Genomic DNA, 15,984 nt, shown 5'->3' with positions numbered 1-15,984 from the left:
AAAACAGCACTCACAGTGAACACAGACACAATGGCACAATAAGTAAGAATGATAAATTTTCAGAGAAAATACAAAAAGCCAACACCAACCTAAGACAACACTTTCTATAAATGTTACGCATCTACTAGATATTCCAAATACAGGTACTTCCTGTGATTCAGATGCATTCCTAGCAGCATTTATATCCTATTCTAGAGCACAAAACTACTCTCTCATTAAGGATAAAAGGATTAAATCCAAAGGCACTATTTTAAATTTTTCTTTTACCACAAAGTTGTGAAGTGTTCTGAAGTCCAAGATGGGCTTGAAGCCCCCTGACTTTTTCAGGATCAGGAAGTACCTTCACTAAAATCCTTTCCTTGTTCCTCTTGTAGTGCAGGCTTTATTAATCTGTATTTAGAAGGGGAAAAAAATCTGGTTCAGAAGAACAGAAGATTTGAAATATGCCATATCACTTCAGTCTGTGCCCTGACAGCCCTGGACTAACTACAATGTTGCTTTAAGCAACACGAGAAGAAAGGCTGAAGGAGAAGACCAGACACTGCAGCTAAGTAATAGTATACAGACATCCTGATATACTGAAAGGAAATATTCTCTACTTCCAAAAAAAGACTTAAAAATACATGCATATGGTCCAGAAGGTTCCATTTTTCGTAACTCTTGGCTAGAATAGTTATTTTAATCAACGAAGAGCATTCTCTGCTTTGTGAAAACACTTTACAGAAAGACATCTTTCAAGTTAAAGTAGTGGTACTGCAGTTCACAAGCCATTTCCATAATAAACCCAAGGCAACTTATTTGTAATGGGTACCAAGAAGTTGTTCCTAAGAAGATGTAGCATTCCTCATTTTTGATATGATGGTCTTTGCCATGGCAAGAGAGAGATCATTTGTGAGTGTCAGAAAATGACACCTTCATAATGCAATGACTGCACTACTGTTGCAATCAGAAATAAGATTAGCTACAAAATTGTCAAAATCATAGAATCATAGAAGTGTAGGACTGCAAGGGACCTCAAGAAGTCATCAAGTCCAGCCCCCTGCAGTGTGGCAGGACCAAGTTAACCCAGACCCTACCTGACAGGTTTGTCCATCCAACCTGTTCTCAAAACCCTCCTATGATAAGGATTCCATAACCTCCCTTGGAAGTCTATTCCAGAGTTTAACTATCCTTATAGGTAGAAAGATATTCCTAATATTTAACCTAAACCTCCCTTGCTGCAGATTAAGCCGGTTACCTTCTTGTCCTACCTTCAGTGGAACACCATTCTCTTTATAATAGCCCTTAACATATTTGAAGACTTATTAGGTCTCCCCTCAGTTTTCTTTTGTCAAGATTAAACATGCCCCATTTTTTTAATCTGTCCTCATAGGTCAGGTTTTCAAAATCTTTCTTCAATTTTGTTGCTCTCTTCCGGACTCTCTCCCATTTGTCCACATCTCCCCTAACATGTGTGGCCCTGAACTGGATATATAGTACTCAAGCTGAGGCCTCATCAGTGCTAAGTGCAGCAGGACAATTACCTCCTGTATCTTATATACAACACTCCTGTTAATACACCCCAGAATGACATTACCCTTTTCCACCCCTTCGTAACATTGTTGACTCATGTTCAATTTGTGTTCCACTATAATCCCCAAATCCATTCAGCAGTACTATGACCTAGCCAGTTATTCCCAATTGTGGAGTTTTGCATTCAATTTTTCCTTTCCAAGTGAAGTATTTTGCACTTGTCTTTATTGAATTTCATTTTGTTGAATTCAGACCAAATTCTCCAATTTGTCAAGGTCGTTTTGAATTCAAAACACTACATAGAAAATCTTAAATTTCAATTCAATTGTGAAAAGTTGCAATGTTAAACAATTTAAAACAATGCATAAACTAGTTTCTACAGTGTAATTTTGAAATTGTAACCACAGCAGAAAGTCTATTGAAAGAAACTAAGCAAATTAAGTATTCAGAACAGACTATCACTACTTCATCAAAAATAATGAGAAACCAATAACTAGAGGACAAGGATAATTATATACAACCATTTCATGTAATAATGGTTTATGATAAAGGTTTGAAAACTTTCAGAATGTATTACAGTACTTGTACTCAGAAGCAAAGGGATGCACAGTCAAAATTGGATATTCATAGAGAAATACATTAATTTCTTAGAATACTTTGGAGTGCAATGAGTCACTAAAGAAGAGATACATTTTCCTGTGGAAAAACCAATATCAACTCTGTTTCTCAACAATGAGCCAAAAGCAAGTCTTCATAGTGATTATCTTTCTTGTCTTTATAGGTCAAATACATAATTTTCTTCTGTTTTCTGATTTTTAATTTTGGTTGGTTTCAACAAACAAGACTGCCCCCTCACAACGAAATGCACACACATACCCTGATCTTATTTATCACTTAGTTTTCAGTATTCCAAATAAGCTGTTAATAAAATACCAGTTACTTATGCAAGTTACACAGAACCAACATGGAAGTCACGGGGTACTTAGAGTTTATTAAAAAAAATAGCAGATATGTTCCTACAGTAAAAAATACTTTTCTTATCTAAGACTTTAAAAAAAAACAAACACTGAAGACAGCCACCTTTGGTTTTGTTCATTTTCAACTACCATTTCTGAGAGAGCTTTTGGTGTAAGAAAAAAAAAGCCCAATTTCACTTATGTGCTTGATGATAAACTATCAAAATCAATACTCAACATGAGCTGTTCATCAATTTCAATGTTATATGAAGTAGCTAAATTGATTATATCAGAGAAATTAAAAATGCAACTATTTAATCACCATAATTATGCTCATAAAATTCCATGATTATCTTAATCCCTAAAATATTTGAACTATTCTGATGTGATGAAGTGATCATTCAGTCCAAACCTATAACTAAATTGTCATAAAAATGCAAATACTTTCTTTTGAAACACATACTTCTAATGGTCCCTCTCTCTTGCTTGTCTGAGAATAAAATAAAAGCAATAAAAGTCAGTGAGAAGTTCTACTTTAAAACAGCTGGCAGAATATAACCCTTTTTGCAAATGTTACTGCAATTTTATCCAAAGCAAAACTCCAGCAATATTTCTATCAAAATTCAATTCCAAACCAGTTTGTTATGCTAAGGAAGAAAATTATAATATTTTAATTATAAAATTAGTTTGCAAAAAAATATTTGCAAACTCATAGATGACAGGTGAGGTCCCAGAAGACTGGAGAAGGGCTAATGTAGTACTCATCTTTAAAAAAAGAGAGAAAAAGGAGGAGCCGGGGAACTATAGACGAGTCAGCCTGACTTTGATACCAGGAAGCTATTAGAGCAATGTATAAAACATTCAATTTGGAACACCTGGAGGATGAAGGGGTAAACACTAGCAACCAGCATGGATTTATCATGAACAAATCATGCCAAACCAGCTTGATTTCCTTCTTTGACAGGGTAACTAGTTTGGTGCATAGGGGGAATGCAATGGACATAATATACCTGGACTTGAACAAGGTTTTTGACATAGTCCCACATGACATTCTAATAAGTAAGATGGAGAAATGTGGGCTCAACAAAACTAACATTAAGTGGCTACATAATTGGTTAAACAACCTCAAACAAAGAGTAACAATTAATGGAATGATGTCAGTTTGGAGGGAGGTCTCAAATAGGGTTCCACGGGGATCTCTGTTCTAGGTCCAGTGTTGTTCGATATCTTTCTTAATGATCTGGATGTAGGAATAGAGAGCATACTGAACAAATTTGCAGATGAGACAAAGCTAGGGAGGGTTGCTAACACTTTGGAGGATAGAGCTAAGATTCAGAGGAATGTTGATAAATTGGAGAAATGGACTATAGACAACAAAATGAAATTCAACAAAGACAAATGTAAGGTGCTACACTTAGGAGAAAAAAAACAATTGCACAAAAACAGAATAGGGGATAAATGGCTTGGCAGCAGCACTGCTGAGAAGGATCTGGGAGTTGTGGTGGATCACAACCTCAACATGAGTTAGCAATGCAGTGCTGTTGCAAATAAGAAAGTAAATAAAAAAAATAAATAACCAAATGCCATTTTAGGTTGCATTAACAGAGGCATAGCATGCAAGTCACAGGATGTGATAGTACTGCTTTACTTGATGCTGGTTAGGCCTCAGCTGGAGTAGTAGGTCCAATTTTGGTCACCAATGAAAGGATGTGGAGAAACTGGAAAGATCCAGTGTTGAGTGACAAAGACGATCAGAAGAATGGAATGCAAGCCATACAAGCAAAATTTAAAGGAACTGGATACAGTTAGTTTAGAAAAGAGGAGATTGATGGGGTCTTCAAATACTTGAAAGGCTGCCTTAAAAAAAAGACGGGAAAAGTTGTTCTCTCTTGTCACAAACGACAAGACAAGAAGCAATGAGTTCAAACTACAGCATAGCAGATTTAGATTAAATCTCAGAAAAAACTTCCTAACTGTAAAAACAGTAGGACAATGGAACAGACTGCCTAGAGAGCTTGTGGAAGTTCCTTCCCTGGAGGTTTTCAAAAGGAGGCTGGATAACCATCTGTTTTGGAAGGCTTAGACACAACAAATCCTGCATCTTGACCGGGGGTTAGACTAGATGACCCTTGTGGTCCCTTCTGACCCTGTGATTCTTTGCAATTCATTAACTCTGTATAGTTTATATACAACACTAGTATTCTTTTTTAATGCTCACATTTTACATGCTAGAATATCACAATATTTAAGAAAGTCAAATGTTATTTTTATTATGCTAGTCAAAGAATTTATTCCTATACAGTTTATTTTATTCGTATGTAGTTATAAGTATCATTTTATCACTTATCTCAGGGTCCATGTACAAATGTAACAAAATCTACATGGTGATCAAAATACACTCTTATTCAGAACTCTATATCCTTATGGAGACTCATGTAAACTCATCCTATACCTGGAAGACGGGCAACACAAACGGGACTTGAAATTAGACTTGCCAGATTCTAAGGTTATTATGCCTCTGGGTGATGTTTTAATCTTTGTAGTTCAGCAAGACACCTAATTTTCCTATAGCACTTCCCACTGCAGCTTTCTCAACCTTGGCTCAAGTCCTCAGCACAGGCTTTTCTTTCCATCATTTCACACTATAAGTCTCCTTTACAACCAAGTTACACTTCTTGTGCATATATTCCTTTACCACATATTACATGGATAATGTATCCTTAGCATGCATTACAATTCTGTATTCTGACAATAATAGCAACAAAATCTTGTCAAGTACTTTCTTGAAAAAGTAAAAGCAACTGTACACTGACATTTTTTTCAGAGGTAATCAGTGAGGTTGATTGACTGACCTACTGTCCAAATGAGATCAGAATAGAGATGAGAACTGATTGGCTGAGTATCATTGTGAAAGATGACTGATGTAATATTTGAGGGCTGGGGAGAACAAAGATAATCAATTTCATCAAATAAAAGTATGCCCACTATTTGTTACTCAGGTTTGGAAACTGAACTTCTGTTGTGTCTATCTGCTGCTAGATATTGAGATAGGAGCCATAACTAAGGGTGTTTTTTTTCAATTTGGTCTTAGCAAGACAACTGACCTTGTATTTCAAGAAACAGACTTGAGTGTAGTTATGCATGTCACCTTGAGTCTTGTCTAATACAATGTGTTCTACATAGGGCTAAACCTTAAGACAACTTGAAAAATTCAGCTAGCACAAAATGTTTGACTGCTTATTAAGAAATAGGTCTCAAAAATATTACATCTGTGCTCTATGACTTGCAGTGAATCATTTCATTTCTGGATAAATTTTAAGAAGTTTGGTTTGACCCTAGAAAACCTTATGTTATTTGAGAGCTAGATATGTTAGAGACTACCTCTCTCTTCCTGTGATATTCTGACAACTTCAATGAGATGGGATGCCTGAGCTAACAGCCCTTTGATTTCAATTCGATGGAGAGAGGTTCCAACCTACCTGAAGACCAATGATGGTTGACCTCCTAGCATCCTAGTAGCAGTCTCCTACATGAGAGTCCCCTGTGACCACCTCCACAGGCAGGGGTTGCACTGTGGGACAGGGTTTCCCCCTGTGGGTTGTGGCTCAGGCTGCAATAGCCCAGTCCTGTTTTTCTCCATTGTTAAGAAGCCCTGTGATAAAGGTCAGATGATGCAGATCCTCATTCACCAGGCCTTGTGAATCCTGGAACTACTTCAGAACACTTTACGATTGGTCCTACATGTACTTTGATATACGCACATGAGATTGTTACTTTAGTATATATCGCATTATATGAATGCCTGGCAGTTATGAGAGCTGACTTGACCTCTGTTTTTCCCAGAGTTCTTATTACTCACACTAAGCTACATCCCACAATACCAGTTGCACAACTGAGCATTTGGCTTAAGCCAACAGGAAACTAGTCAATCAAAATACCTTTGTTCTATGTCTTAGTACAAGCCAGGGAGGTACCTTCAAAGGCCAATACCTGGAATGCTAGTATCCAAAATAAAGATAAGGAAAGGAAGAGAACAAAAAGGAAAAGAATTAAGACAAACTAATGGCTTGGGATGTGGTCACAATGTGACATTATCCTTAAAGATTGTGAACCCCTATCTCTCAAACTCTTTGAGCATAAGTAATGGCTAAGAGAAAGGCCGTTTTCATAGACAAATGTAGAAGGGAGCAGGTAACCACAGGTTCAAAGGGGGGCCTCATAAGGCATATAAGTACCAAGTGCAGGTCGCAAGTGAGTGTAGGGCATCTGACTTGTGGAAAGATTCCCCAGTCCCTTGAGAAACCTCATCATTGTAGCATAAGCAAAGATGGAAAAACCCTCTTCTGTATGATGGAAGGTTGTAATAGCTTTCAAGTGTACTCTAATTCTTCTTAGAGACAATCTTGTCATTTTTAGCTTTAGGATGTAATCTAATATATGGGCTAATGGAGAGGATGTAGGTCAAAGAAGTCTTAGGCCACACCAGTGACTGAATCTCCCCATTTTTACAGGTAGGTACACCTCTACCCCGATATAATGCGACCCGATATAACACAAATTTGGATTTAACGTGGTAAAGCAGTGCTCCGGCGGATCAAAGCAAGTTCAATATAACACGGTTTCAGCTATAACACGGTAAGATTTTTTGGCTCCCGAGGACAGCGTTATATCGGGGTAGAGGTGTATTAGGAATGGATTTTCTTCTTCTATGCAAAAGCACTCTCTATGTCCTCAGAACAAGTTGTTTTCAACCCTGTAAACCATCCATCTATCATGCCTTGAGTCGAAGAATCCTGAGGTTGAAGGATCTGAACTCCAACAAAAGTGAAAGGCATCTCCCATGGAGTAGTGATCCAGACTGCCTCTAGAGCAGAACTGGGAGCTTTTCTTGTTCTTGGCTATGGCAAACAAGCCTATCTGCAGGACACCTCAATAATGAAATAGGTGGTGGAGCGTAATGGGATCTAACTCACGGCTTCAGTGCAGAGGGAGGGTGATCTCGCTCCCCCTGGATGGTTGATATAAATATGCATGACATGTTGTTAGTCATGATCTTCACGTATTTTCCCCTGATTAGTGGAAGAAAATGGAGACAAGCATTTCAGACTGCTCTGAGTTCCATTAAGTTGATGTGCAGCGTGGACCCAAGACCTATGAACAGTGTGCATGTATTTATGAGCAGTGTGCATGTCTATATGAGCTCCCCATCCCAGTAGGGATGCATCTGTTATTACTGACATTGGAGATGGCTGTGCAAAGACAACCCTTATGCAAACATTGTGAGGGTCCTTCCACCAGTTGAGGGACTTCCATGATTGAAGGCATTGAGAGTAATTTGTTCAAAATAAACAGTTCTGAATCACCCCCCTGAAGGCAGTACATGTGAAGTCTTGTGTGTTTTATTGAGCAGGCAATCACTGAAATATGAGAATATCAGAATTCCTTTTCTGTGAGGATGAGCAGAACTCTGTATTGAAAATGCTCTTGACCCAGAGTGAAGTATAGGAATCTTCTGCAGGAGGGGTGGATTGCTACATGAAAGTAAGTCTCTTGCAGGTCAAGGGCCAAGAACCAATCCCATTGGTCCAATGATAGAATTGTTGCTGCAAGAGTTAACTCCAAAACCCACTTGTCCATAGAGATATGGTCCCATTCCTGACAGAAATGAGAAAGGTGGTTGCCAAAACAAGGGAGACATGTAGATTGTTGCAGCAGATATGAGTGAGGATAGTAACTCAGCACCTTGACCACCCCATAAAAACTGATGCTTCAAAGTTGTAGGTTATGAGCTTGATGCCCCAGAGGTAGACGGTCTTCTCTTCTGGAACTGTTGTCTCTTATGCTGGGAATTCGTAATGTCTCTGGGAGAAAGGAAGCTGAGTGGGAAGAGATCTCTGCGCCGTCTGGGACTTACTAAAGTTTTTTTTTTTATGTGCAGGGGTGTAAATTCCGAGTGAAAAGAAGATGGTCCTAGAGTCTTACGTTATGCAGGAACTCATCAGTTTTTTCAGCAAATAGCTTCAATCTGTCAAAAGGAAGGTAATCAACTGTATTTTGGACTTCTCTCAGAAACCCCGAGAGCTAAAGCCCTCCTTATGACTGGGATCGTCTCACAGCATGAAAGGCAGTGTTTAAAATTTGGAGGACTGGGCATGCTCTCCCACCATTTAAGTTTTCCTAAGAGGAGAAAATAAAGGGGAAAGGACAACGGTCCTTACACTAAAACTATAACAAAATATATGTATATATATGAATACAAAAATTAAATATTTTAATTTTGTTTTAAGTTATAGAATTGCTACAACTAATACAAAACCCACACTAAAGTACTAACACTAAACTAGCTAGTTAGATAAGAGAAAAAAATACAGTTGAGGTAAACTCAACTCAGACACTGTTGAGGCTCCATCTCAGGGCAAGGCGGTTGAGAGGAAAGGTAGGGCAGTTTGCCCACACAGCTCTTTATAGCCACAGTACAGAGCAAAAGGCTCCATGGGGTGCATGCGTGGGCTGAACAGGCACTGCTACCTAAAATCTCCAATCAGAGGCACATAGGGCGCATGCGCACCTAGAGTGGAGCACCCATAGGGACACTCATCTTGAAGAAGAACAAGACATTCTTAACCAAGTTTACGTGGCATGTGGTCCCAACTACTTTATTTCCTTTCTCTCCTGCCTGCACAGTAGATCTCTTGTCATTGTTCACTGTCAGCAGACTTTTAGATAATGTAACACTATTTACAAAAATTACATTTTATCATTTTAGTTTTTCATTTAGATCATTATTTATTGTTAGTATTATTGTTGAGAAAATAGTATTTGTTCTCTCCTCAAGTATCTGCATTTTGGCTGATCTGGAGAGGAAGCCAAGATGTTAGCTACAGATAAATATTGTTAGGTGTTTGTTTTAAATGGATGTTCTGCTGAAGAGTGGACACCCTCTGCTGCTTACTGAAAACCAGTTCCTTTGAGAACTGTTCCTCATCTCTTTCAAAGGAAGTAAAATAAAATCTTTGCACACAAGCCATGTCACTAATTATACAATGTCAGGTGTTTATTTAAATTATTTTAATAGATTATAGTAAGTTTAGGCCTTAACATAGGTTATCATAATTTCAAATTCAAGTTTAAATAGGTTTATTTTTAAAAATAAAAAAGTACCTAATTTAATTTTTAAAAATCTTATATTTTTTCTTAATCCTTGATTTTTATCCACCCTGCCTGGCACCATCAGTGTCCACTTCCTGAACACTATAGTGCAAATAAGTGATGATCACATAAACACCACCCTATACTGGAAACCTACTGACTGCTATACTTACCTACATGCCTCCAGCTTCCATCCAGGACACATCACATGATCTATTGTCTATAGCCAAGCCCTAAGGTACAACCAAATTTGCTCCAATCCCTCAGACAGAGACAAACACCTACAAGATCTTTATCAAGCATTCTTAAAACTACAATACCCACCTGGGGAAGTGAGGAAACAGATTGACAGAGCAAGACGGGTACCCAGAAATCACCTACTACAGGACAGGCCCAACAAGGAAGATAACAGAACACCACTGGGATAACGTACAGCCCCCAGCTAAAACTTCTCCAGCACATCAACAACGATCTACAACCTATCCTGGAAAACAATCCCTCACTCTCACAGACCTTGGGAGGCAGGCCAGTCCTTGGTTACAGACAGCCCCCAAACCTGAAGCAAATACTCACCAGCAACTACACACCACACCACAGAAACACTAACCCAGGAACCAATTCCTGTAGCAAACCTCGTTGCCTACTCTGTCCCCTACTCTAGTGACACGATCATAGGACCCAACCACATCAGCCACACCATCAGGGGCTCATTCACCTGCACGTCTACTAATGTTATATATGCCATCATGTGCCAGCAATGCCCCTCTGCCATGTACACTGGCCAAACCGGACAGTCCCTACGTAAAAGAATAAATGGACACAAATCAGACATCAGGAATGGTAACATACAAAAGCCAGTAGGAGAACACTTCAATCTTCCTGGACGTTCTATAACAGATTTAAAAGTAGATATACTTGAACGAAAAAACTACAGAAACAGACTTCAAAGAGAAACAGCAGAACTAAAATTCATTTGCAAATTTAACACCATTAATTTGGGCTTGAATAGGGACCGGGAGTGGCTGGCTCATTACAAAAAGCAGCTTTGCCTCTCCTGGAATTGACAACCTCCTCATCTATTATTGGGGGTGGACTACATCCACCCTGATCGAATTGGCCCTGTCAACACTGGTTCTCCACTTGTGAGGTAACTCTCATCTCTTCATGTGTCATTATATAATGCCCGCATTTGTAATTTTCACTCCATGCATCTGAAGAAGTGGTTTTTTACCCACGAAAGCTTATGCCCAAATAAATCTGTTAGTCTTTAAGGTGCCACCGGACTCCTTGTTGTTTTTGTGGATGCAGACTAACATGGCTACCTCCTAATACTTGACACTATTCTATAAAAGAAATCAGAAAGGCTTCACAGTGTGACCTCAAGTTTAGACCCTGACTCTGGAAAAGGGAGTGAAGTCCAGAGCTGAGTTATATACTAGACTACACTTTCATACAACTTTCCTTAAACAACAGGAAACCTTTTTTGTATAAAAGAAAAATAAATCTCTTCTGGAAATTAGGTCTGACTATTTATTTTAGAGTGCCAGTACAAAGCAAAGTATCTTCAAAGGCCCTCAGCTCCTGTATCTGCTTTCTAAAAAATGAGTTCACACCACAAAAAAAGCAAGCAAAAGTACATACATTTGAAGTATTCCTTCGGAGAATGGAGAGTAGTTTTCTCTGTGCAGCAGCAGCCGCCCCCTTCCTAGAAGATTGTACTCTTTATATGTTCTTTCAGAAAATTGGATGCCACAATCCCGCCTCATTCCCTTGAGCTCCTGTGGGTCCTAGCTTTCCAAGCCACATGTAAATGGCTTCTTAAGAACAGGGGACAACATAACTACAAAGGCATCCTCTTGGACTCTATAGAATCTGTGCAATCAGTCACAAGGCTTTCAGTGCCAACAGCCTGCTACCGGCCCCATTCTATTGAAGTCTGGGTGTGTCATTCCAACCGCTGTGGCATCACAGAATAAGAGAGATGACCTTTTACAAATTACTGATATACAGAAATAGCTATGGAAGGAAAGTACAAAAAGGTAGGTTCATTGAAAAATGGGAGAGAACTAACTAATGATTCAAATGACAAATTTTGAATTATTTTTAAAGAATTCTAGCTGAATTATAATCTTAGGTATTATCTGTAACTATGACAATGATTAGAGAAAAATTCTATTTTTCAATATGCCAGTTTTGTGTATAGTCAGCTTCCCTGGCTCTCCCAGTTAATTTTCCTTGTTGCTTGTGTGCATCTTTTACAGGCGATAAGGATGAGAAAACCTATTTTTAAAAATCAGTTTTAATACCTGAAATTACATTTAGCTCATTTTAGAAAATGACTAGTCTTCTAGTTGACACTTATATCTGTATTAAATAAGAAAAATAATAAGTTGGTAAGGAATGAAGAATCAGTATCAATCATTCATTACAAGCAGATTCAAGAATGCTTTGAAATTTTGAACATATAAATTTATTAGCTCGTCTGGATGAATTCTAAGGTTTAAAAAAATTACACTAAATGCTGACTATATTTAAAATAATCATGGTCCACACAGAGGCACTGGAAGACCAGAGAAAACCAAATATAATGCCAGTTTTCAATTAGGGAAAAGAACAATGACTTCTATCCTTGCTAAAATATTGGAACACACATGAACAGAAAAAATTTTACTAAACATCTACAGGATAACAAACCATGAATAAACAGCACATATTTATAATTAATACATTATTGATAAATTATAAGGCATCTGGTAACAGTCAAGAGATGTAACACAACTGAATTTTAGTAAACCTCTGATACCAAGTCTTGTGATAGAGGACATCATATTATACATGACTTTGAAACTGATATGGAAACAAAAAAGGCCACCAGAGATTTAGCTTGTCAAACAGCAGGATGGCAACACTCCTCTTTATACTCTTCTCCTTCACTTCTACACCACTATTGTCTTGCTTCTTCATTGCTTCATGAGTAATTTAGTCTGCATGCTCTTTGGAGCAGGGGGCATGTCTTGTGTCTCTATGACATCTAGCACATTTCCGAATGGCCAATGAAAAACTAACATTAACAACATACAGCTATGTTGTAGGAGTCTGAGGCACATGACTTACGAGGAGGGGCTGAGGGTACTGGGGTTATTTAGTCTGGAGAAGAGAAGAGTGAGGGGGGGATTTGATAGCAGCCTTCAACTATCTGAAGGGGGGTTCAAAGGAGGATGGAGCTAGGCTGTTCTCAGTGGTGACAGATGACAGAACAAGAAGCAATGGTCTCAAGTGGGGGAGGTCTAGGTTGGATATTAGGAAACACTATTTCACTAGGAGGGTGGTGAAGCACTGGAATGGGTTACCTAGGGAGGTGGTGGAATCGACATCCTTAGAGGTTTTTAAGGCCTGGCTTGACAAAGCCTTGGCTGGGATGATTTAGTTGGTAATACTATTTTCAACTTGAGTGCCTTATTTTGCAATCTTAGCATTCCATTTATGCTAATTTTTAGCATGAATAAAGTGGGAAACTTCCATTGTGCAATTAAAAATGGGAAATATTTTTAATTTTGGAAAATTCAACATGAACTAAAATTTTACCAAAACTAATTATTTTAGAACAAAATAAAGTTAAAAACACTAAAGAAATTAAGTGATTAGCAGAAGAGACATTGCTATATGGAAACTTTCAAATATTGCGTATTAATGCATTATTTACCTTGGCTGTATACTCAGCTTTATAACTGTCTTGCGTGGCAGAGAATCTTGTGAGGATTGATCATCATCCTACAGGGCAAAAACTTTAAATTTACATTTCAATGAATATAGAGCAAACTAAAAATCATACATTTCAGTTTTGGAAGAACCAAGACACAAAAATGCACTATCCACATGACACCAATAGTGAGTTCCAATGAAATCTAATTTACCACAATATTCAGGAAGACACTAGTCCCCACCTCATCAGATAATCATCTCCAACTCCATACTTAAGGCAAGAAGATTATGAACATACCTGTCTAAATAGATTTTGATAGAAAGGAAAAATGTATACTTATTCATCCAATTTGAAATCATTGTTCCCATTAAGTCATTTATTGTTATTCCCAACCTTCACACTCATTGACACCTATACAGGTTTCTACAAGTGTGTACTAGACATTCTAATCACTAATAAAGCTGGTGTGGTTTACAAACAGCTTCAGTGCATTGAAATTAACTTTCTATTGCTGGAAGTTTACCCTTTCCAGCACTATAGTCCTACAGTTTAGTTGCAGAAGCCATAGGTTTACTCTTTGTTAGAATTCAACAAACTATTCTCTCCCTGCTCCACCACCCAAGTTTACACACACACACACACACACACACACACACACACACACACACAAGAAGGGGAGGGAGGATTGTGGGGGCCTCCAGATAAATTAAGGTTTGAGGGTTTTTTTTAAACGAGGTGTTGGTTCATCAGCAGGCCAGTATACATCAGTAACAGTGTAAGTTTATGCAGTAAGCACTTTCAAAAACAGATTTATTGCCTAAACTCCAGAATCTCTCTACAAAATGCTGAGACTGTTTGCCTGTCCTTGCACAAGGAGTCTTTATATAGCTCCCCCTTATGATCATGTCACTCTCTAGTAGTCACAGCCTAAAGAAGGTAAGTTTTTTTATACTACATAAGCAGTAACATTCGTGTTACTGCTAGTAAATCATTAAGGGTTGTGGCCTACAGCGCTCCATTTTGTCTTAAAAATGTGAATGAATATAATAAAATAAACAAAACACACCTTCTAAAACTGACTTGATAAGTTCACACCTATAGGTTATTTATACTGGGAGTAGCAGCCATTATACTTAAAAATAGTAAAATGGCTTTCATTAGAACTCTCTAATTTCAATTACTCAGACTATTCTCAAAAGTTCACCTCTATGGCTGAAATTTTCCATGTTTGGTTTCTACCCAAAGTTATGTTCTTAAAGGTCTGAGTAAAACTGCCTGGAAGAGATGCTCAGCTAGGATCTGTGACAACCTCTTTCTTTGCATCCCTCCACTGGCTCCCCCTTTTCTATCACACCAAATGTAAACTATTTGTCTTCATTTTGAAAGCTCTTCATGGCGTATCCCCACCCTACCTATCATTTCTCATTTACTATCAAAATGTTGACTCCACCTCCATAACTCACCCTGGTTACATTTTCAAACAAGCACCCTTTACTTTTTGCCATGCTGCCCCTCATGCTTCAGAGAAGCTCCCCATAAACATTCACACAGCTACCTTATTATTCTCCTTCAAATCACTCCTTAAAACTCTCGATTTCCGTGGTATCTACAAAAAAAACTTGACAATGGTTATGCCATCGGTGTGGAGAGACTATGGCCTACCATGCTGACCAATACGGTCTCATTGTTTCCTTGTACTCCTTGTGTCTCTGTATCCATCAGTTGTCCCTTGTCTGATAAGATTGTAAAGGGGAAGGACCATCTTTCTGTGCTATGTTTGTACAGTGCCTAGCACAATGGGGTTCTGGTCCATGACTAGGACTCTTACATGCTATGGTAATAACCATACTCCTATACTACACTACTATAAAAAGCAACAGAGGGTCCTGTGGCACCTTTAAGACTAACAGAAGTATTGGGAGCATAAGCTTTCGTGGGTAAGAACCTCACTTCTTCAGATGCAAGTAATGGAAATCTCCAGAGGCAGGTATAAATCAGTATGGAGATAACGAGGTTAGTTCAATCAGGGAGGGTGAGGTGCTCTGCTAGGAGTTGAGGTGTGAACACCAAGGGAGGAGAAACTGCTTCTGTAGTTGGATAGCCATTCACAGTCTTTGTTTAATCCTGATCTGATGGTGTCAAATTTGCAAATGAACTGGAGCTCAGCAGTTTCTCTTTGGAGTCTGGTCCTGAAGTTTTTTTTGCTGTAAGATGGCTACCTTTACATCTGCTATTGTGGCATTGCGTTCTGCACGACTTAGGTTATGAGGCAACCGATGTTGTTTTTCCACAGTTTCTGCCTGTGCACATCGCTTGCCTCATAACCTAAGTCGTGCAAACACAATGCCATCCACAGCCTCAGAAACCACCCTGACATTATCATCAAAGAGGCTGATAAAGGAGGTGCTGTTGTCATCATGAACAGGTCTGACTACCAGAAAGAGGCTGCCAGACAACTCTCCAATACCAAATTCTACAGGCCACTTTCCTCAGATCCCACTGAGGAATACACTAAGAAACTGCACCATCTACTCAGGACACTCCCTACACTAACACAGGAACAAATCAACATACCCTTAGAGCCCCGACCGGGGTTATTCTATCTATTACCCAAGATCCACAAACCTGGAAATCCTGGACGCCCCATCATCTCGGGCATTGGCA

At 38.6% G+C, this 15,984-nt stretch overlaps 1 protein-coding gene across 1 annotated transcript in view; it reads right to left on the bottom strand.

Annotated features, from left to right (window-relative positions):
• The window catches only part of MAN2A1 (mannosidase alpha class 2A member 1), a 209,564-nt gene that overhangs the window by 79,897 nt on the left and 113,683 nt on the right, over positions 1-15,984 (bottom strand). The window contains exon 12 of the mRNA XM_024196940.3: positions 13,321-13,388. Coding sequence (XP_024052708.1) covers positions 13,321-13,388 — 68 coding nt within the window. The remainder of the gene's footprint in view (positions 1-13,320; positions 13,389-15,984) is intronic.

This window comes from Terrapene carolina, unplaced genomic scaffold, assembly GCF_002925995.2.
Source record: "Terrapene carolina triunguis isolate 2854851 unplaced genomic scaffold, T_m_triunguis-2.0 Scaffold69, whole genome shotgun sequence".
Lineage (NCBI taxonomy): Eukaryota > Metazoa > Chordata > Testudines > Emydidae > Terrapene > Terrapene triunguis.
This window is presented reverse-complemented; position numbering and strand designations above follow the sequence as displayed.